Raw genomic sequence first — 24,302 nt, forward strand, 5'->3', positions numbered from 1 at the left:
ATCAGCTAATACTCATGGAAAAGATACAGCAGTACTAGTTCTTGTGCTTTACCTTGCATTTCTTTACAAGAGATGTAGTGGAGGAATTTGGGACAAGCAAAGCAGGGTTCCTTTTCTGACCAAACCTACTCCTAAAAAACATGCAAGAGAAGTAATTTATTACAATATCTCTCCTAAATATGCATTGTGACACTTTGTAGGATACTTTGATTGAATTACTGTTGTAAAAACCCGCTCCAAAGTATTGTGGATCTTATCACCCCTTTAGCGATCAACGATAAGAATTTCTTAGAATTTACAGACCAAGGGGTTCTCACATACAGGATGCAATTGTCACTATCAGAGGCCCAAGAGCAATAGGAAGCTGTAACCTAGTACACAAGACAATTTACATTTATATACGCCTTTCATTCCGAAGTTGTCTACAACTTCGCCCACCTCTAGGGTAAAATGCAGCAGCAGTTTAACATGGCAACACCACACGTGAGGTTGAGACAGGAAGTGAAGACTTACTGTATTCAGCTGAAACTGCAAGGAAAGTTTTAGATAGCACCATATAATCTGACATTCACACTAGAATCTAACACCCAGGCTAACATGGAATGTGACACAGGATCCTTCAGGCTAGGAGAGCTCAGGACCTTGGTTTTATGTCCCATTGGAAGATGGTGGGGCAGATCCTGGCACCCGCTCAACCATTCTGTACCATTCTAGTGGTGCAAAGGACACAGGAAATTGAGTTACAAAGTCAGCCCCTAGGTTACTTGTACCTGGCACTCCTCACCCACCGCAGTACAGTAAGTATTCTGGTGGGGGAGTGGGGGAGGGAGAGGAGGGGAGGGCATGGCCAGAGAGCACTGCCCCCCCTGCCTCCCCAGGAATCCCTGAATGGCAGAATGGCCCCTAGAAGGCTGCTCTGACTTGTGCTGGTTGCTGAATTTGCCCCAGCTGGACCTAGGAAAGGTACACATATGTTCCCCTTCTGAGGTGTGCAGAGCTAGCCAAGGCACACCTAGGGATCTCATCCGTAACTGGGACAGCACAGCATCTGTAGCACCTTGCAGGTTTCCCATCCAGGTACTGATCCAGCTTGAAGCTGGCTTAGTTTGAATGATCACAACCCCAAAATGGTACTTTCGTTAATAAGGACCCTTCATTCATTCTAATTATATCATCTCTTCTCAACTATATGTGATGAGGGGTAACATTTTCAAAAGTGCCTACGGGGCTTAACTCACATTTTCAAAAGTATCTTAGGAACCTAAGTAAGCTAATATGGAAAAATGGGACTTAAGTGTTTCCAAAAATTTTATCCGAGAGCTAATATTTCAATACAATTCCTGTAATCAGCCCTATATCTCATTTATAGTTTTTGAAGTAAATCCAGAGCAAATAACCAGCACAAAAAGCAGACTATGTTAAATGCTCCCTCTCTGGAGAAGTCATGTGGGTACTATCTTACTTTAGTCCGGATGGTGCACCAGTCAGACCACTGTTGCCTGTCCAGGTTGGCACACCAGAAGCTGCTCCTAAACACCGCTGTCGGGAGATCTTTAAGGCTCTCAGGGCATCCTGGGCCACTCGGGTTGCTTCTGCTTCCACTAACACATAATCTGGATTGGAAGCCTCCATAATAGCATCATGCTTCATCACACTGTGTACTCCTAGCAGAGTATGTACAAGGGGCAGGAGGAGGAAAGAATGTGTAAGAATTAAGCAGTGAGCTTTTAAAAAAAAACCTTAATTCATTTTTACACTGTCAGCGGAAACAGTCAATATTTTAATACATCCATTTATAACAGAGATTCCTATTATATCAAGTGAACTGAATATAATAAACCACTTCTATTGCCGTTAGGGGGTCAAAATTCATTTGTTCATACTGGATCTCCCAGTTGTTAGTGCAGATTAGTAAGGTTCCATTGTATTGCTAGATGTAGGCTAAATCCATCTGGGCAACTTTATTTTCAGTGGAACTCCCAGTTAAGTGAAACTCAGTTACCTCCCTCCGCACCAGTGTTCCCCACCATACTGCTGTCCCACTTATTACCTTTGGCCAAAAAGACCTGTGGCTGTTTTCACTATATGAAGATTAAATCATAAATACTTTCAACAAACCATTTACATTAAAGAAAATGTTTAAAAGTTACCTATTGTATTGTGGCTGCTAGCAATTACAATAATGGAAACCCACTTGTGTAGATTTTTCTATACTTTTTCCTAGCCTGGCACTGTTGCGCAAATGAATAAAAAGGTTACCTGATTTTTTGAAAAGTCTCTCCAAGACATAATCATCATTCTTCTTTTGTTCTTCCTCCTCCTCTTGGTTGTCCTTTCTGTACTGCTTTTGTTTCACCAGATATGGGATACGCTCCCCTTCAAATCTGGCACCTTTGCGATGTTTTGGCTTTTTAGGGTTACTCTTGTGGCCCTCAAGTGTCAGCATATCCATACTGTGTTTAGTTTTTGAGGTGCGTTTGTGAGGATTACCACCTAGATGTTCATCTTCAAAGTTATCATTCTGTTTCCCCTGGGAGCTCTCTGTCTCACATACGAGACCATGTCTGCTCTCAGTACTTACAGTAGGTGCCTCACGCATTTCACCAAATAATGAACATTCCACGTTCTCTGAAGTCCATGCATTCCCTGGCAGTGCTTGGAATACAGACCCCTCGGCCGTTTTCAAACTTTTCTCCTCATCTTTAATCAGTGAATCTCTATTATTTGTAGCTTGTGTACCATCTTTCGCAGAACCGTTTTGGTTGAAAGTTTCCAAGTTTCCTGTGGTTTCTCTAACTGGCTCTATTGTTTTAGAAGAAGAATTCACCAACTGGCATGTCGAGGAAGAATGTGATGGCTTGTCATATTTAGGCGAGTTGTGCTCCCTAAAATGAAGATCACCTTTGGAAGCACCATCAGCTGGCTTTTTAAGTTTCCGTTTTAACTGGCGTTTCGGGGCTTGAACATCTGAACCAGTACCTGATATAGATATGAAGTTAAATAATAATAAACATTTTGCATCGTCTCTTGTACAAAATCTAGATTTCACAGTTTAGGTAAAATGATTTCATGTACCTGCAAAAATAGCACTAGTTTCTGTCCCTTGAGACCCATCTGGGCTGGTCAGAGTGAAAAGTTCGTAAAGATCGTTGGATTTGAAAAAGCGCCTTTGTTTTGGGTCTTTCAACACTCTGTTTGTTAAAAACTGTTTGAAGATTTGTCTGGAAAAATATTAAATAAAATTGTACTGCTGGCATGAAACAATGTCTAGCGATGTTTAAGTACTGAAGACAGTGCTCCAGCAGAAAACTTTATCATCATGAATTTTACCCTGCAGAACAATTAAGTGGTGGGAAGATGATGTTTGTTTCACAAAGACAATCTGAGTTAGTAACTTTTAAACAACCCACTAAATTGTTAACCATAAGAATTTATTGCATTTCAGCAATCCCATAACACACTAGGTACCCACCATCCTGAAGTGTCCTATGAGACTTCATTTATTCTAAGTAGTAAATAACTTCACAGCTAGAGGGTTTTTTGTACATTAAAACTGAAAACGCTGCATATGTAAACCACACAACCATCAGGAAGCTCTGTGAAAGAAGAGGGCGAGATTGTCAAAGTGATGAAGTTTAGATGGTATGATGTTGGTTAGAGAGGCCACAAGTCACATAGGCAGTGCAGCAGCACAGAGCCCGACTATATGCTGGTGTGGGCTGAACTACCCCACAGGGCTGGAGGAAGACCAAGAGCCCATCCCGAGGGACTGGGAGGAACAGAGTCTGGGGCAACTAAGCTGCCAGAACACTCCATTCAGTATTGGTAGATGTAGGCTTCTGTTTAGCATTAGTCCACCCCTGCAGTTAGGCTCCGTTCGTACTACAGTATTCAATGGCAAGCTATTAATACTCTTTTCCCATCCACAATAGGCACGGCCTAATAGGATTGCAGAATAGTTCTCAGAACCATTCCCCCTTGTTCACATCACTGTTTTTAACCTAGTTAGGCCCTTGTCAACACTGTGCAGGGAAACTGTGTTAGAGCCCTGTTAGCAAAATCTGTGTTCAAAGACAGGTCAAATTAACATGATTTTGAACTACAGCATAATGTAATAAGAATTCTTATAATTCTTATCTATCAGAGGATTTCAAAGGCATTTACAATAATTGATTAAGCTTCAAAAACCCTCCATGAAGTTGGTCAGTATTACTGCCATTTCACAGAGGGGGAAACTGAGGCAAAGAGAAATAAAGTTGCTTGCTCAAGTCTCAGAGTGAGTCCATCACAGCTCTCTGAAAAGAACTGAATTTCTGATGGCTGTTCTAACCCTTAGATCAGACCCCACTTCCTTTGTGTGGTCAGGATTAGTTAAACTGAACCAATGTTTGTCCGTGGGAAACGAGCCAACTAGCAGCGGAAGCCTTGTGTCTGTATGGTGAAACAAATAGCAAATGCTCTCCGTAAGTGCTGGTACTGGATTATTTAGAGCTTTTCATTTATCGGCCTTTTGAAAGAGGATGTTCCCATTGTAAAGAGAAATGTACATCCAAGTGATGTCAAAGTACCTAAGTACATTCATTTGGAGTTCACATTAATGGAGTGATTACAATAACTGAATGGTGAAACAAACTAAAAAATAGCTTTGATTTAGAAGTGTATATGTTTTAAGGGGTTTGGATGCATTTTAAACATACCTCTAAATATTTACCAGTTCTGCATGGGGACATTCATTTTGATATTTGGAAAATTAATAATTTGGGGATAGAAGCAAACTATAAAGTCTGGTGAGTGGCTATTTTGTTTTTTATACCATGTATCACATATATCATGCATAATACTAGAAATCTTATGATTTCAGACTATATACCTGCAATAGCACTCCCAGGTAAATATCAGGTTTTGGCAGGTAGTGGAAAAGAAAATAATTTAAAACACATTTTATAACACTGAAATTGGTTCTATGCTGACACTTGTGTGGTGTACCACTGCATTCTGTAAATTTGTACTCATTCTACTTCCTCAGTGTCAGCACACAACTCTGTTGACAATGCATCAGAATTAGCGGACTCCAGCTCATTATGTTAATGGCTGCAATGGCTATGCACAGCTAAGAGGAATAAAAAAAAGCAGTACCCTTCCTTTGGTAATGAAAGTAATCTGATCTGACTGAATCAACACAGGGAATAGATCTGTTAGATTATTTTTAGTAGCAGTGGGTTATGTACTTACGCTTAAGGTCCATTTCAATTTTTCTACAGCACTCTCTTTGTTCAGAATAAGAAAATACTTGCAGAGTCCTATTTAGAATACTAAATAGTGTAACTCGTTACGATTTACTAAGTATACAAGGGGATTGCTATAAGGGGCAAAAATGAAGAATGATTTAAGCATGTGCTTAATTTTGCTTACATGGATAATCCCATAGAAATTAATTGGGTAGGTGTGGCCCAGCGCAATGTGTCCTGGACTAGGACTCAGGACTCCTGCGTTCTATTATTTGCTCTGCCATTGGCCTACTTGGTGACCTTGGGGGGAAGTCATTCACCTCTGTTCCTCAGTTTCCCTATCTATAAAGTAGAGATAATCATACCGACCTCCTTTAAATTGCTATGAGAGCTACAGATAAAAACTGCTATGGAAGAGCTAGGTATTATTAGGTTTCAGAGTAACAGCCGTGTTAGTCTGTATTCACAAAAAGAAAAGGAATACTGGTGGCACCTTAGAGACTAACCAATTTATTTGAGCATAAGCTTTCGTGAGCTACAGCTCACTTCATCGGATGCATCCGATGAAGTGAGCTGTAGCTCACGAAAGCTCATGCTCAAATAAATTAGTTAGTCTCTAAGGTGCCACCAGTACTCCTTTTCTTTCTAGGAATTATTATTACTACTATTATTGCTACTCGCTTGAGTAAGGTTGCAGACATGATTCCGTTTTTGCAGGATACGGACAAGTCACTCCAACCTTTCCTCCTCCAGCACAGTTCAGTTATCAATGAATACTGACCTGTGGTAAATCTTCTCTTCAATAGTACCTGCAGTAAGGAGCCTGTAAACAGTCACCTGTTTCTTCTGGCCTATTCTCCAAGCACGCTCTCGAGCCTAGAGCATAAAGATGTGTTTAGCAGACCCACCCTCTGGAAGCAAAGGGTTGTATTCACAGGCAGCTACTGATACTATTTTAAATCTACTTTGAAAATTTAACAAAGAGTTCAAGAGATTATAATGATCACATTTCTACACTGATAGGAAATGAAAACAATTCCATATGGACCAGCTTCCTAGAGAGATAAGACTCTAGTAACCATATCTACAAGCCTATGTAAAATTTCAAGAAGAAAGGAACCAGCATGTTATCTAACCGCGGTTTCCCTTGGATGACCTTATCCGCAAGGAAGATCCATTTCAGAAATCAACTCTACTTTATGCATGTGCATCTCAACAGGTTTTCCCTCCTCCTTGAGTTACCTTGAAACTGGAAGGTCTTACAAAATATACCCTAGACTAATGGAGCTACATTTTCCCCCCTTTTTCCGATGGGCAACTTGCATTTAAAGAGAGACTGAATGCATTGCCCCCACACCATATGAACATGCATTTTGAGAACAAAAGGACTGCAGAGTAATTTTATTTAGAAACGTGGCTATTTTACACAAAGCCCAACTCTTTCCAAAAGAAAGTTGCAGTGTATAAAATATAATCTCAGCAGCTAATGGCTTTACATGGCTTAATTTACAATCAAATAGGAAACTACCATGCTGACATGGATGTTTTTAAGGATGAATTTAGGGAATGCAGCCCCCATCCGAACACATGAGAAAGCAGAGAAATTTCAAAAGTAGTTTTTGGATGTGTGGGCTACTTTAATATTTGGCCAAAAACCATGTTCGGATTAATAAAAAATAGAATTTACCTTTTAAAACAATGCTAATGTCCCTGCAGCTTCATGCATTGAAATGGGACCAGAATTCCCAAAGGCCTACTGCGTATCATTAGATAAGAGAACTTCCTCAGATGTACATGGCATAATGGCAACTTCCACTGAGAGACCATTCCCAGCTAGAGAGAGATTCAGACAGCAGTCGGTGCTGTTTTGAACATTTATCGTTCATTCATTCTGCTTATTAAATAAATTTCTAAGGTGTTCTAATTAGGTACTGCAGTTTATCTTTAAGGGGAAAAAAGGGACATAGCAGTTCCCCTGCCATGCGAGATTGTGAAAGCTACAGGGAAAAACACTGAAATCTTTCAAACACCTGCAACGCTGAAACAGAAGCAGCATAACACTGATCTCACACTAGTTATTTAAAATAACTTCGATTACCTCTTTCAGTCCTCATTTTTATTTTAAACCTAGCCGTTAAATGATACATTCTGAGCCAAAAATACCTGTGTGTCTGTACTGGGATTCCAATCAGGATCATAGATGATAACTCTGTCAGCACCTGTCAGGTTGACGCCAATACCACCTACTCGAGTTGTAAGAAGAAAAACAAAGATGGACGTATCCTGTAATACATGCAACACAAGACAGGATTTAGCAAACACCCCAGCTAGAATGTCTGAAGTAGTGATGCTCTTGTCATATTATACTCTTGGATGTATTATGCACTTCTTTATGTAAAGAAAAGGGGGTTAATTTAGTTTCAACATTTACTATAGAAGTGAAGACCACCATCAATAATCCAGAGACCCAGAACCCAATCACAACAGACAAGTTATTCCATAATTGCCCACCACAGGGTTTCTTGCACCTTCCTCTGAAGCGGCTGGTGCTGGTCCCTATTGGAGAAAGGATACTGGATTAGATTGCTCATCAAGCTGATCCTGTCTGGCAATTCCTATGTTCCTAAATGAAAGGTGCTATGGAAGCAGAAAGTATTCCTTCTCCAGGACTTCTGGATCCAGTTTACAAGTCAAATTATTTTTTTTTTTCAGATAGTTTACCTATCTGTCTTAAGATGTTATAACATCACTCATCGCCATTGTCTCTGAGCACCTTCCATGTAAAATGGATGGGCAATACTGAAGCCCTTAGTGGACTTTTCCCATTTCAAGGTTAAAAATCACAGCCTCCAGTTGGCTTTATTGTCGGTTGGCTTGTTTCGGGCCTTTTAATTCATTTTTTGCAGGGGGGAGGGCAGCTGGAAGGGGGTATCTGTGTTACAAGTGCCATTCTTGCTATGGTGGACTCTTGTTTTTTTGTTTTTGTTTTTTAAAGGAAAGGAAGGCTTTGCAATGTTTACTAAAGATGGTCACACTCGGACTGAGTACATGCCCATTGGTCACTAGATACATACTCGGAGCGGCTGGCTCCTTCGGCCGCTTGTGCTGCTATGGCTCTATTCTATTTTTAGCATGCCAGCTCTAATTGAGCCAGCGTGAGTATGTCTCCTCGAGCTGGGAATCACACCCCCAAGCTCAAAGTGTAGACATACCCCTAGTGAGGAGCAGTGTTCCCTCTAATTTTTCCCACCCATGTGCGGAATGAATTTTGTTATGTGCACCAATATGGAAGTGATGTGTGACACATCACCTTCACATCAGTGCACATAACAAAATTCATGTGATGAAGGTAGGGCTGAGGGGTTCAGAGTTTGGGAGGGGGCTCAGGGCTGGGGCAGAGGGTTGGGGTGCAGGGGTGTGAGGGCTCTGGCTGGGGGTGCGGTCTCTGGGGTGGGGCCAGAGATGGGGGGTTTGGGGTGATTTGGGGTTACGGCGGGGAGAGAGGACTCCCCCCAGCAGCACCTGGAGTGTGGGGGAGAGGCGCCCCTCCCTGCCGCGGTAGCTCCGGGGCTGGGGCTGCAGGATAAGCACCCCTCCCCTGGCTCCCGCAGGTCTGCCCAGGGCTAGGTTCAGGGAGGGATGCCCCGGCCGCAACAGGTCTGGGCTGAGGCTGGGTCCGGGCTGGGCTGCCTGGGTTTATGCCGCGCTGCCCTGGCCACAGCTGGGTTTGGGCCAGGCCGCGCTGCCCCAGCCGTGGCTGGATTCGGGCAGGGGTAGGGATGCCCCAGCAGGTTTGGGCTGTGGCACAGTTGGGGCCAGCGGTGCTGCCCCGGCCATGGCAGGTTGAGGGCCAGGCTAGGCTGGGGCCAGGCGACCCTCCCCCGGCAGGTCCCTGGGTGGGTTCCCTGAGTGCCTGCATGGTGCTAAACAGGCTGCTGGTCGGCCATTCAGCTTACAGGGAACTTAGGTGAGGAGTCAAAGTAGATGCAGAGGCTTCATCTCACTTTGACAAATAGGGGCTATACACCTTCAGTAGAATGTGGAGAAACAGTGTTACAATTAGTTCTTTGAAACATTTCCCCCTTCCAACTTCAATATTGCCTGGGTTGAGTTTGATCAAGCTGCTCTTCATTCAGGAGCTGATTTCTTGCAGGCATTCTGACATCTTAATAATGGCAGTGGTTGCCTCAGTGGAGAATGACATATGTTGGTGTTACAAACTCCTGGGATCTTAAGATTGAGCTGTGTACTCTCTGCCTCTTCATCCCAAGTAACAGTGATTCTATAATTAAACCATAGCTACCCCTTCTGTTGGCAATGCACGAGACAGAAAAGAATCTAGTTTGATTTTCCATGGGTGTATTGGCTCTGCTATGCTAACAAGTGTAGAAGCTTGATTTTGTCAAGTAAGTCAGCAGATATGACAAAGATGTAGGGGGAGTAGATACTTGGAGTGCATTTACTTGCTTGCTCACTCACTTTTCTGACGATAATCACACTTTAAACCATCTAAACTTGATTTGTTCTTTTACAATGAAGTTCTCTTTCTTAGTCAGTCTTGGGCTTTGTTTTAACAGAGAACCAAACTTCAGTCTGAGGGAAAATGGTGATTTCTTTCCCTTCACACTAAGATAAGCAGTTCTGAATCAACTCAAATGCCCAAAGCACGCTTCCTTAGACCAGACTGACCAGAGTGAGTGCCCAATGTAGTCTACTCTGAACTGAGCTCAGGCATCAATTATCAACATGGATTTATGGACAGGCTGCAATTTCTCACCTCATTGTATCTTGCTATAAGTGGCTGTCTGGATGCAATTGTCGTGGTACCATCCATCTTGAGGTAGGAATAGTTTCTGTCTCTCAGAAATACTTCAAGGATCTTCAGCATCTATTGTGATGGAAAGGATTTGAATGAAATCCAGGTATGAAGACTAACTGACTATCTGATCAAGTCAAAACTATTTCTCGTATTAACAGCAATTGCAACTGAAGAGATAGATCATGCACTCCTGCGTGGGAATGGTGGGGACTTACGAAGGCTAAAGAACAGAAAATTCACGAATTATACTAAGCTGTGAAACATACGTGATGTATGATCTTGTCGGGAAGGAGGGTGTTTGCCCTGACAGAGTGGAGCAAGGGGCATGGCTTCAAAAGACCAATTATCAGGGAGGGGAGAGGAACACTCCAGGGAACCTGCAGAGTCAAAGTGAAGTCATGCATCTGTGAAACAAAGAAGGGAAGACCACGTATACACTTTGAACCTGTGGGATGGAACAGTTTTATGGGCTCTGCCTGTACAAGTGCCTATAGCAGACACTTCACATAAAGGTTACCAAAGCTGCCAGGCAGCCGTGTAGTGGAGGACAGAAAACTGAATTGTCAGCATTAAACACACACAATTCTTTTCAGCCTATTTTTGCTACTCTGCAGGGGGAGCATGACAGAGAATGGTTCTCCCCTAGCCGGCCATGTCACATGGAGAAGCTTCCAAGTGACGTTTTTTGACCAAGGAGAGGAGAGGAGATGCTGATGAGGCTCAACTTCCCACCTCGCTTGGGAAAACTGTTGGGTCATCTGGGTGGACCTCTTTTATCCCCTCTGCCCCTAAGAAGGTAGTGACGTATACTGTACATGGCTGAAGATTTACAAATATGCCACAGAAAACAGCCATGCTGCACATGCTTTAATACCCTTTACAATTCAAACATTACTCCTTCCTCTTAAGGAACCCAGTTTCTGGAAAGTACAAGAATAGTAGGGACCACAGCATTCATTAGCATCCAAAGTTAAGGCTAGAGATTTTTTTTATTTTAAACTATGTTTTCATTTCCACAACAATGTAGATCTAAAATGGACACACTAATATACTAAAAGAGACACAGGAGGGAGAGATGCTAACATTACATCACCCAAGAGAGAAGCAGGACAGTAGCCTTTGCCTTTGGAACATTCAGTAAGGAGAACAGGACAAGAAAAATCAGAAAAATATTCAGGTCATAACAAAGCATCTTTACAAGGTAATTTATACCATTCTTTGTCACTGGGGATTCATAGATTCCACAGCCAGAAGGAACCATTAAGATCATCTGGTATGACCCCCTGACCTGCCTGACCACAGAACTTCTCCAAAATAATACCAACAGCAGATCTTTTAGAAAAACATCTGATCTTGATTTAAAAATGATCAGTGATGGAAAATCCACCACGACCCATGGTAAATTGTTGTAATGGTTAATTACTCTCACTGTTATAAATGTATGCCCTATTTCCAGTCTGAATTTGTCCAACTTTAACTTCCAGCCATTGGTCCATGTTATACCTTTCTCTAATATATTGAGGAGCCCATTATTAAATATTTGTTCCCCAATTACAGAATGTAATCAAATCACCCCGTAAACTCTTTGTTAAGCTAAACAGATTGAGCTCTTTAAGTCTACTGCTATAACACATGTTTTCTAATCTTTTAATTATTCTCTTGGCTCTTCTCTGATCCATCTCCAATTTGTCAACATCCTTCTTGAATTCTGGACTCAAAACAGGAGACGGTATTCCAGCAGCACAATACAGAGGTTAAAAAAACACCTCTTTACTCGTACTTGAGATTCCTATTTATACATCCCAGGATTGCAGTAGCTCTTTTGGCCAGAGTCACACTGGGAGCTCATGTGCAGCTATTTATCCATCATGACCTCCAAATCTTTTTCAGAGTCACTACTTCCCAGGATAGAGTATGCCCTACATTCTTTATTCCTAGAGGTCTACACTTACATTTAGCTGTATTTAAATGAATGCGGTTTGTTTACAGCCAGTTTATCAAGCGATCTAGATTGCTCTGAATCAGTGACCTGTCCTCTTCATTATTTTTTTTTTTGGTCACCTCCAAACTTTATCAGTGATGATTTTATGTTTTCTTCCTAGTCATTGAAAAAAAATGTTAAATAGCATAGGTCCAAAAACCAATGCCTAGAGGACTCCATTGGAAACAGTGTTCAATGATGATTCCCCATTTATACTTACATTTTGAGACCTATCAGTTAGTCAGTTTTTAATCCATTTTATGTGTTCCATGGTAATTTTATATAGTTCTAGCAATTTATCAAAACGTCATGTGGTACCAAGCCAAACGCCTTACAGAAGTCTAAGTATATTATGTCAACACTATTACTTTTATCAATCAAACCTGTGATCTCATTAAAAAAATATACAGTGTCAAGCCAAGGAACAACTTTATAAAAGAAGTGATAGGAGAAATGGATGCTGAAATTTGCATTTACTCCTCCGACCAAACTATGAAGTGCAAGAAAGATACTACTTCAAACTTCCAAATTGTAAGAACTCCCCCTGAATAGCAAAAAAAAACCTCAGTACAATTCTGAGAGAATTAAAGACATGGCAGGAATACCTAATGATGTGTAACCAATTGTCACTGAATCAGAAATAGACTCATGGCCCAGGGCACTGTGAAGCCCTATCATAGACAGTTATTTGTACTATACTACAGTGCCAAACTCCACTCCTAGTTACACCAGTGTAAATCCAGAGTTACTCCATTGGTTTCAAAAGGACTTGTTTTCATTTTCACTGGCGTAAGTGACAGCTATATTTGGCTGGACATATTTTACTTGTGCAATACTTGGTATACCTTATCATGCTAATAAAGTTTATGGAACTGAAGTGTATAGAAGTCTGCCCTCCAGTTATTCAACATCTAAGAAACAAAAATTTCCCACTTTGGAATTTTGTTTTTTTGAGGAATCCACAAAATAACCTAGTTTCTAGCTATAGGTCTTTTTAGATCACACAAACATCTAATTTGGTGGAGGTGGGTTTTTTTATTGCAGTTACTACATAACTGTAATAAGTTTGTTTGTTCTTACCTGTCTCGACTGGGTAAAGAGCAGCACTCTGTGACCCTGCTTGTGCCATATTTTCAGTAAGGACTCTACCACTATCATTTTTCCCGAACGTTTCCAGTATCCAAATTGATCTGCTTCTTCTAACTCATCATCTGGCACACCTTTCAAAATCTTGGGACCACCAGAAAAGAGGTCAGGATGGTTGCATATTTTTCTCAAGGCTACAAGTCCAGAGAAAACCTACAGAATACAGGAGAGAAGTGTCCTTTTCTTGCAAATTTTTCATTCTACCATGGGTTACATTTAAGAAGAGATAATAATAGACCTAACTGATAGTCATGGAGCAGGTGAACACTGGTGCTCTGGTTTTTACACTAGTACACATTTGTTCCCATTTCAGTAAAAGGTGGTATACCGTTGATATAATACAGTGGCCAATGAAATACTGTGTTATTTGAGAACCCACTTTCGTGCTAATGTTACAAAAATTCTAACAGTTTCTGCATTCATGTAATCCATATTAGTCAGAGTTTTTCTAGCACTTCAGAAGCCAAGAAGTTCCATCCAGCTGCACATTACATGGTCTTCCAGCAAAGATATTTAAAATATAACACCTGCTAAAGGCTGCTATACATGCAGCTGGACTTGTAAAACAAGTACAAATTGTTTCTGTGCATAGGTTGGGTCCTAACTGATTTGTTTACATTAACTGAGCCAAGAGTGAAAAAATTAAAAATAAAAATAAAAATAATAAAGAACCCAGGGAAAAAGTTACACTTATTATTGAATTGGTTCATTTTTCTTTAATCATAAAATGAATTTCTCTCCCCCAAAAGTCGTGCAAATTTGTAAGTGATGCTGTATTTTCAGGAAGATGGTCACAATTTTCCTTTTTTTGTCCTGAAAATAGGAAAATTGTGACAAACCAGATCATGAAAATCTATTCGAGACACAAATGCACAAATGCTGGAAGATAATTTGAAGATGAAAAGAAAGTTTCCCATGTTGGCAAGTACAACCTCTAGAATCCACACTTACTTAAGCGTGGGTTGTCTCAACATGTTTCAACAGAACGTGTGTAGGGTGATGATAACGACCACTGTTTACATCACTGCATTAGATGGATTCTTTTCAATTATTCATTGGACATTTAAAATACCATAAGTATAATCCCTTCTCTCCACACTCAGAAAACTGTAGTTGCAAAAGCAACTGCCCCAGCACTGTACAGCTGAGTGAGTCAGACACCAAACAGATCTGTTAAAGGCCCAATGACATCAATGTGCAAACATTTAGACAGTGAAGGACAACTTCTAAGTATATAAAGATACGATGCTGGTAAAAACCCACTTATGAATACTTCTGTTATATACATTCTTAAACCTGCTACTCAATATAACAAAAGCTGCAATTTGAAATAGCTGCCCTCACTAGCATCCCTACAAAATAAGGCAACAAGCCAGAAGGAACACATTGTCTAATTAGAGCTCAGAGAAATTTTTCAGATTAAATAGTATATTTGCAGAAAAATTCAGTTTCAGGTTGAAACTATTCGTGAATTTGTATCACATTTGTTAAATACTTCCAACCAAGCTAAAGAAGTCTAACTGTTTCAGTAAAATATCAAAATAAAACGTTTTGCTTCTACCTAAAAAATTTCATTTACACTTTCAGGCATTTTGACAAAAGTAATCAAAGGACTCACAAAATGGTCAGAAGAGACAGAGGTGGTGGTGCCTCCCTTATAAATAGGGCTTCTGATTTTTGGTTTTAACTGATAAAACACCCCTGCTACAGGCAAAAAACAAACAAAACAAAGGAAAACCACCGGGACCAGTTCATTGTACCTAGGGGCTTGTCTATACTGAGCAGTAAGGCAGACATATATATATATATATATATATATATATATATATACACACATACACACACACACATATATATACATACAAACACACACACACACACACACGTGTGTGTGAGAGTGATTTCTAAAGAGCACTGCTGTGTAGATATTACTCGTTACTGAATAAACAAAGAGAAAGCCCCAACCCCCCCCAATTTTTGGAGATTACAGAGAACTGAAATTTTTTTAAAAATAAACCTGGAAAAATGAAATTAATAAATCCCCCAAAACAGAAGCCCTTCATATGAGCTTTAGCTCACAGGATAGTGCATTCACTTGGGATGTCAGAGATGTACGTTCAACTCTGCCATCTTCCAGATGTAGAGAAGGGATTTGGACTTGGATCTCTCGCAATAGGAGGAGAGTGTCCTAGCCACTGGGCTATGGTATATTCTTGTGTGGGGTTTCCAATCTCTCCTTAAACGGTTTCACTTTTGATAAAGTAATTAAAGTCTTACTATAACAAGGATTTGAAGCTGGACCTCCCACATCCTAGGTAACTGCGCAAACTCCCAGGCCATAGAGAGTGTCGGTCTCTCTCATTCTCTGGCCCAATAACAATCCACTGTCATTCATAGTAGATATTCATCATCATTCATACATTAAAAAAAATTATGAAGTATAATCTATAGGCTACATTCCTTCTGTAGATACCACTATGCATTATAGGCAGCATTTTCACTTCTAGAACAGAGGGTCCGACACTTCAGGGCATGTACTAAGGCAAAAGCTGTGAAGTTAAGAAGTCCTTTTAACTGTGATTGCTATTTGGGTGGAAGATGAAGATCCTAGTGATTTTTAGAAATGGTAACCAACTCCTTGTCCAGCATTCCCTCATTCACTAAAACTGGTTCCAATATCCAGTTGTGCGTGCATGCTATTGTTCGACACATTATGTCTTCCTCAGTCACTCTACCACTAGCCTCTAATTCATTACTATGTAACGGACTCTGGGACATCTTGAGTATAGAGGTGCTTTTGTTTCCCCTCTAAGATCCTGCTCAGAGTGTAGCTAGAAAAATGCTGAAGGGCAGTCAGCATCTTTATCCAGATGGCTACCTTTAAACTCTTACATGTCATCATCTACCTTAATTAATGCCAACCTGCATTTCTCCACTGAGAATCTGGTAAACTTCTTTGGAGTCAATGAAGTTTTGGTAGACTTGCCGTTGTTCATCTGTCAAACGGCAAAACAGAACCTAAAAAAAAAAAAATTGGGCACTTATCCAGTTACCAGTCAACTTCATGAGATATGAAATATACAACAACAACAACAAAAAGAATAAAGCTTCACCGAGGAACTCCTGATCCATCAAAAGTGCAAAATTAAGAACAAGAGCCCACCAGAAGTTAAAACATTTAGAAAAAGGTACAGTATCTGTAGAGGGCAATGCGATAGTTAGGGATGAGTTTCAGCATCCATTCTGTGCCCTTCTCAGTTGCTCATAATTTCCTCCAACTGCATTTATTTATGCAAGCTTCACTTTCCTATTTCCTGACTTCATTGCTTAACTGTGCAATCTTAACGTTCCCTTAATGCAAGGGCTTTTTAAAGTAGAATTTATAGAATACTAAGTATTGGAAGCACTTTGTACAGTGTATCTGTTATGTCCCTTAAAATCTGCAATCCCCTTATGACCTCCTGGGTAAACAATAGGTTAGCTCATGTAATCTGTTCTGGTCACTGGGAAGTTTAGACTTGAAATTAGACAAAGGTTTCTAACCATCAGAGGAGTGAAGTTTTGGAATAGCCTTCCAAGGGAAGCAGTGGGGGCAAAAGACCTACCTGGCTTTAAAATTAAACTCAATAAGTTTATGGAGGAGATGGTATGATGGGATTTTGGTAATTAACTGACCTTTAAATATTCATGGTAAATAGGTCCAATGGCCTGTGATGGGATGGGATCTGAGTTACTACAGAAAATTCTTTCCTGGGTATCTGGCTGGTGAATCTTGCCCATATGCTCGGGGTTTAGCTGATTGCCATATTTGGGATCAGGAAGGAATTTTCCTCCAGGGCAGATTGGAAGAGGCCCTGGAGGTTTTTTGCCTTCCTCTGTAGCATGGGGCACGGGTCACTTGCTGGAGGATTCTCTGCTCCTTGAAGTCTTTAAACCACGAGTTGAGAACTTCAAAAGCTCAGACATAGGTGAGAAGTTTTTCGCAGGAGTGGGTGGGTGAGATTCTGTGGCCTGCCTTGTGCAGGTCGGACTAGATGATCATAATGGTCCCTTCTGACCTTAGTATCTATGAATCTGTCATTAATCTTTGAATGTGACCATGTAATGATATTTCACGTAGACTGATGGGCTAAAATGGAACAAAATCACTCGCTCACATCCTGCAAGGCAACAAACATTATGCTGTAAGTCAAACTCTTGTACAGCTCTGTGACTGACAAGAAAAATCAAATGATTTTAATTCACTTAGGAATGTGTTCTTTAGGGGGAAGCGGCCAGCATTCTTTAAAGTGTACTGAAACCACGTTCCAGAGTTTGACTGAACAGAAAGCATGAGACTTCACAGCAGACACAACGATCTCCCCTGTTAACTCACTGCCCACCCCATAACACTGTCCCAATGTGGAATCACTAGTATGACTACTTGTCTCAGATGCCTAAAGGTGGTAGAAATTGAAGGGAGGAGCATATCAAGGAGCAGTTGTGAGGGGTAAGAAGGGGAAAAGGAAGAAAAAGGGATCCGGTAGAGAAACAAAGCCTGATGCAGGGAGGAAGTAAACCCTAACCCATACTAGAAACAGTGGTTCCTGGGAGTCACAGATATCTTTTTTGTTAAAAAACCACAAACCTTTCATTAACTCAAGAATGGCTGAAGGAATTTAGCTCAAGACCCTTCCAAAAAATATTCACCTTCAGGCACAGAACAAGCATGGAAAATTTCAGTCCAAAAAAGGGAAAATTTTGGAAGGTTCTTACATGTGCAAACAGGGGGTCAGAATGGAAGCAAGTTTGCAAGCTGAACTACTACTGCACATGCCATATTTCCCTGGTAATTCCCTGAGGTACCCTACAGGCATTGTTCTTAGGATGCACAAGTTTGGCCATTTGAGGGCTGCACTGATCACTCTCCAGGAGCCCAAGGGCTGAAACCAACTGGCATGAAATAGACTAGAATGCACCTTACATGCCCTTTGCTTTAACATGGATGCATAGCTGTGCGGAGAATACAAGGTGAGATGAAGCATTGCATGCTGAATCGTAGAGGAGGCTGTAAACTGTACAGATACTTTCCACATTACAGAAGTCCATCAGACTTTTGTGCCAGATGATATGATAATCAGGTGATTTATAAATACCTACAAAATAAAATACCTCAGTAGATACTCAAGCTGCTAAACACACTTTGACTTCCCCAGCGCATAAGCCTTATGCCACTACTGAGAACTTAAAATGTGTAGCTTTAACTTCTCTATGTTCTTTTTCCACACTTGCTCTCAACAAAGTCAACTGAAGTTTTGCTATGGACTTCAGGAGGCAAAGGATCAAACTCTGTATATATTTTAAACAAACCTGTTCATTTTTATCTGGCAGTGACAGGCTCATTTTCACATCGGCCTTCATTCTCCGCAGCAAGTAGGGATTTATGGTGTCCCGTAAAACACATGCACACTTGTAGGCAGTTTTTACCTTTAGAAGGGAAAAAAACAGCATTTAAGAGAGTTCTTAATGTAGAGGGTTTTTTGTTTTTATTTAAACGAGATTCATTAACTAGGAGTAGGAAAAAGTAAAAAAACTAGATGGCACAAGCAGATACATTATTTATATTTTCTACCCTTTAATGGCTATATGCGATAGCTCAGTGGTTTGAGCATTGGCCTGCTTAACCCAGGGTTGTGAGTTCAATCCTTGAGGGGGCTGTTTAGGGATCTGGGGCAAAAATTGGGGATTGGTCCTACTTGGAGCAAGGGGGTTGGACTAGATGACGTCCTGAGGTCCCTTCCAACCCTGATATTCTATGATTCTGTGATATATGAAGTTACAGTAATTTTTGTTTAGTATTCAATATAATGTGATTTGTAATTAATTCATGTTAGCCAACAATAATATTTAATAAATAGACTCTTTCATATCAGATACCATTCATTTATTTTGGCTTAATTTGGTGAAATTTATTCCACTGAAAGGAGACCAGAAATTATAGATGTATTGACTAGTAAGACACACTTCCCCCTAGGCAAGCCCCTTTTATCAATGAATCCGTATGTGTAATCTTGCATAAACCAAAAACCACACAGAGAACTGCTCATATACAGACTGAAGATCAAAACGAAGCCTGAAGCAATGGTGGGTAGCAGACAATAAGTGAAGATTAGTGCCCACTTGAGACTATTAAAAAAATCGGTATAAGAAAATCCCTATGATCACAGAAACTAAAGGTCATTCTGGCCTTAAATGGAGCATATGGTTCTGTAATGGGTAATGGATGTGTGAGATGGGTATTAACTGTACATAATGGCTAAATATACCCTCAATTCTCTTAAAGCAAAACAAAGAATATAATAAATTATTGATACATAAAAATCAAACTGGCCATTCAATTTAGTAAATTACCAAGCCTCAGACAAGGGAAGCACTTAAACTCAGAATGAATATAAAATTATAAAAAAAAATGTGGGCATAAAACATTACCAGGAATGTTAGAGTAGAAATAATTTATATTCTAAGCATTTATATAGAACTTTTAATCTTCAGATAACTTTACAAACAATTAATCTAATAACTAATTTAATAAATGCAATGCAGGTAAATGTTTAAAAGTCAGCTAAATAAAATACTTGCGATAACTGCAACCATTGCAAAGATGAACAGATATACTTGTGTTTAAAAGAATAATCCTAGGCAGTTTATGCTCCAAAATCAAATTTAGTTTAAAAATACTTTCACAAAACCTGCTATTAATAGGATGGAAATAGTTTGTTTTTAAATGAAAACTGTTTTCAGTATGGATTTAAACATTTCTCTACAGTGTCTGAAATTCAAATATTACAGCATTTTGCTAATGTTTGAAACCCAGACAGTAATGTATATATAATGTATGTATATATAATGTATGTAAATGTGTTTACTCGATTAGGGCATAGGACACCCAATATAATATACATTTTGAAGTGAGTTTTGAAACAACACAGCAACCATTTCCTTCAAATTAATGATCATCAATTAGTAAAAATATTTTGCTGTATCTTTACCTGCACAGGAGAGGCATTGGAATATCCTCCCATGGTTATTGGAACAGAGAATTGCTCCATGAAGACAGGCAGTGTTCCCAATTTCCCTGGGAATACAAAGTCAAAGAGGGACCAGAGCTCCTTTAGGTTATTCTGCATAGGGGAGCCAGACAAGATGATTCGATGGGGAGTGCGGAACTATTAATATAAAACAAAACAACTTAGTAGTAAGACATTTTCATGAGTTGGCTTGTAATGCAGATTCCTACCGCAGAGGCTATCCAATTTCACATCAATGAGTTGTCACATTTTAAAATATATAGCGTATTTTCTCTGAAATAAATATAAGCTTCTTGTGAAATGCTGTCTACAAAAATGATAGCTCAAACAGGACTTAGCATTAATACGCCACAAAATAAAATGAACGTAACAATCTGTTTTGGATATATACGATTCAAACCCACATTTAACACTAATTTACAGCAAATTCTAATAAACTTTGAATTTATCCTATGATAACACTACTGATTTTTAGTGACTGTTGTAAACAATTTTAAAAATGCCAAATAAATTAAGTATCCAAGCAAGATTTTAAAAGACAGTCTCATGACATATGCCTTTATTCTTTGCTCAGATTTAAATCTATGACTTTATGATTCAGCAATCCATGGTTACTATCAGATTCTGAGCTTATTTTTTCAAATAATTTTTTTTATTATTATTATTATTATTTTTACAAATGAAGATATTTGGTTTGTTTTCTGGTACAGTACCTGTTTGCACGCAAGTGTTACTGCGGCATTTGGATTCCGGATTTTATGACCCTCGTCTAAAATCACATAATGCCAGTCATAGCTGTTGATATTATCCTGCATCAATCGAATGTATGAATAGGAGGTGATTAGAATGCCATGGCATGCTACAATTTCACGAATTAGTTTCACCTGTAAACAGAATGATTTGTTGTCATTAATTTAGCATTAAGATGTCAAATTAAGACCAGCTGAACTGTGTGTGTGTGATCCTGGTTGTGTTAAAAAGCAGCTGAAATAACTAAGTATTCTTTGTAAATAAAATAACTATGCCAAGACCAGTACTACCTCATCACAAAAGAGCTAACAAATACATATGAAGGAAAAAAATTCTGTTTAGATACAATGGTGCAAATCCTAAGTAATTCCAATGATAAGGAAAGTGGTAAGTCGGGACGAAAAGGATTGGGACACCCTACTATCCTACCTTATGTTTGCAATCCAGGAGGTACCTCAGGCCTCAACTGGGTTTTCCCCCTTTGAGTTATTATACGGACGCCAGCCCCGTGGCATACTAAATATTGCAAAAGAAATCTGGGAAGAGAAACCCAATGAGGGGAGAAATATAATTGACCATGTGTTGCAGATGCGAGAACGGATAGCCCGGGTCACCCCTATTGTATGGGAACATTTGGAAAAGGCGCAGGAGGCCCAGGGAACCCATTACAATAGCCAGAAAAAAGTCCCACAGTTCCAACCAGGGGATTGGGTGATGGTGTTGGTACGCACAGCAGAAAGCAAGCTTTTGGCCCAATGGCAGGGACCCTATGAGGTGGTTGAACCCATGGGGGAAGTAACGTACAAAGTGTGGCAGCCAGTATGCCAGAAACAAGAACAAATTTATCACGTTAACCTCTGAAAGCCTTGGCACCAACGAGAGGCGTGTGTAGTGGCCTAAGAGACCCTGGATCCAGGGAAATAACATGCAGGAGCAGATCAGGATATCCACTGATCTGACACGAAACCAGAAGAAGAAGGTAACTGAAAAGATCAACTGATACCAGGACGTGTTTTCAACCAAACCAGGTTGGACCGCCGAAACATATCACCACATCATCACAGACCCTGGGGCAAAGGTAACTTTAAGGCCCTATCGGGTCCCAGCGGTAAAAAGGGAGGAGATCAAGGCAGAGCTAAAAGGATGTTGGAGCTGGGAGTCATGGAAGAGTCCCACAGTCAGTGGTCAAGCCTGATTGTGTTGGTGCCCAAACCGAATGGCACCACTAGGTTTTGTAATGACTTTCGCCAGCTGAATGAGTTATCTAAATTCGATGCATACCCCATATCGATGAGTTAGTTGACTGCCTGGGCAATGCCCGATTTTTGACCACCTTTGATTCAACGAAGGGATCCTGGCAGATTCCCCTTGCCAAAGATGCGAAAGAAAAAACGGCACCCAATCATCTACCTCAGCAGGAAACTCCTCCTGAGAGAGCAGAAGTATGCCGTGGTTGAAAGAGAGTGCCTAGCTGTGAAATGGGCCATGGAAACACTACGTTATTACCTTCTAGGACGACGGTTTACCCTTGTGACCAACCATGCACCCCTCCAGTGGATGCAGCAAAATAAAGAGAAGAACGCAAGGGTGACCAGATGGTTCCTGTCCCTACAAACTTTCCAATTCACCATACAACACCGGGCTGGAAGCCACCATGGCAATGCAGATGGCTTGTCACGGGTACACTGCCTGCATCCCAAGTTGCCCAACCCCGTGGTGTTGAGCGGGGGGGGGGGGGGGGGGGGGGGGGGGGGGGCGGGGGGAGAGGGGGAGAATATGTGACGGGGTTGGGCCAGATGGTTACAGGAGAGTGATTTTTTTTTTTTTAAATATGTAACGCTTCATGAATTTGCGTGTCATCCTTGCGCAGGGGCCATGCTAATCTTCTCTGTATTGTTCCAATTTTAGTATATGTGCTCAGGAGAGTGATAAAAGGCAGATATATTAGCCCCAGGTTAAGTAGGTCCCTTTTCCCTGGGTAAGGTAACAGGGAAGGTTCTAGAACAATCAGGAACTTTCTGGAAACAATTAAGGCAGACAGGCTGATTTAGAACACCTGCAGCCAATCAAGAAACTGCTAGAATCAATTAAGGCAGGCTAATCAGGGCACCTGGGTTTAAAAAAGGAGCTCACTTCAGTTTGTGGTGCGTGTGAGAGGAGCTGGGAGCAAGAGGCACTAGGAGCTGAGAGTGAGAAGGCGTACTGCTGGAGAACTGAGGAGTACAAGCATTATCAGACACCAGGAGGAAGGTCCTGTGGTGAGGATAAAGAAGGTGTTGGGAGGAGGCCATGGGGAAGTAGCATAGGGAGTTGTAGCTGTCACACAGCTGTTCCAGGAGGCACTCTAGACAGCTGCATTCTACAGGGCCCTGGGCTGGAACCCGGAGTCGAGGGCGGGCCCGGGTTCCCCCCAAACCTCCCAACTCCCGATCAGACACAGGAGGAGTTGACCTAGACTGTGGGTTCACGAAAACGGCGAAACTGAGGGCTGCCGTGAATCTCCGAGGCGAGCAAATCTGCCAGTAAGCACAAAACCAACTAAGGTAGAGGAGGAACTTTGTCACACTAGTCAACACTATTCCAAGAGCGGTGCACATTCACTGCTGACCTGGGACTTGATCCTACAATAGTCAAATCAACGCAAGGTTTCCCAATGATGTTAATAGAAGCAAGTTTTGGACACCAGCCCAAAAACAGAAAAGAAAAAAAAGATGACAGCCAGGGTGTCTTCTGATCTTTTAAATTCCCAAGGAGAAAACATGAAAATGTTTGCCAACCTGGTACGTAACAAAAAAGATTATGTATGTAGTAGACTTTGAGCTTATAAACAAAGGTGTGCTTTTTAAAAATCAGAATTTTTTTATTTCATTTTTTAAAAAACACACTGCTTTCCTCCCTAATGATTCAGATGAACATCTGATAAGCCACAAATCACTTTTGTAAAATAAATAAATGAATAAATAAATAAAAAATGTATAACTGATCCCCATATAGCTGAAGACATGACATAAAACCCCCCCACAACCTCTTCCAGTTCAACCTGCTTTAGATTTTCTACTCTTTGAACGTTATCTACCGACATAAGTGTAACATATGCAACTGTTAAAATAAAAGTAGAAGTTAGCTCCTTTATTCACATAACATGAACTCTTTTTATAACATTCTGTATTACAGAAGCAGTAGTATTCCTAGGCAGATTCACACACACAACTTAACTTCACCTGATTCATTCCTAGTATTCTGTAACTGTGTGTTCTAGATGCTCAGTAATGGCCTATCGCAGAATATTGTAGAAATCTCTACCCAAACAC

The 24,302-nt window shown here is 40.6% G+C and overlaps 1 protein-coding gene and 1 non-coding gene across 7 annotated transcripts in view; both read right to left on the reverse strand.

Moving 5' to 3' along the window:
- The window catches only part of ERCC6 (ERCC excision repair 6, chromatin remodeling factor), a 79,329-nt gene that overhangs the window by 3,036 nt on the left and 51,991 nt on the right, over positions 1 to 24,302 (reverse strand). For 3 of the 6 annotated variants that reach the window (XM_043551056.1, XM_043551055.1, XM_043551058.1), the window contains 12 exons: positions 20,955 to 21,125; positions 20,203 to 20,379; positions 18,524 to 18,640; positions 16,097 to 16,192; positions 13,109 to 13,327; positions 10,006 to 10,116; positions 7,392 to 7,511; positions 6,010 to 6,104; positions 3,076 to 3,221; positions 2,260 to 2,979; positions 1,463 to 1,664; positions 53 to 131 (listed from right to left, as the gene is read on the reverse strand). In XM_043551056.1, the coding sequence (XP_043406991.1) occupies positions 53 to 131; positions 1,463 to 1,664; positions 2,260 to 2,979; positions 3,076 to 3,221; positions 6,010 to 6,104; positions 7,392 to 7,511; positions 10,006 to 10,116; positions 13,109 to 13,327; positions 16,097 to 16,192; positions 18,524 to 18,640; positions 20,203 to 20,379; positions 20,955 to 21,125 (2,253 nt within the window). The remainder of the gene's footprint in view (positions 1 to 52; positions 132 to 1,462; positions 1,665 to 2,259; positions 2,980 to 3,075; positions 3,222 to 6,009; positions 6,105 to 7,391; positions 7,512 to 10,005; positions 10,117 to 13,108; positions 13,328 to 16,096; positions 16,193 to 18,523; positions 18,641 to 20,202; positions 20,380 to 20,954; positions 21,126 to 24,302) is intronic. The other 3 variants (XM_043551057.1, XM_037903940.2, XM_037903941.2) reach the window with 2 other exon arrangements.
- On the reverse strand, positions 22,817 to 22,920 carry LOC114021738. The gene has a single exon (XR_003566181.2). It is a non-coding gene; the product is annotated as a U6 spliceosomal RNA (small nuclear RNA).

The sequence above is a fragment of the Chelonia mydas genome, chromosome 7 (genome assembly GCF_015237465.2).
Source record: "Chelonia mydas isolate rCheMyd1 chromosome 7, rCheMyd1.pri.v2, whole genome shotgun sequence".
Classification (NCBI taxonomy): Eukaryota; Metazoa; Chordata; order Testudines; family Cheloniidae; genus Chelonia; species Chelonia mydas.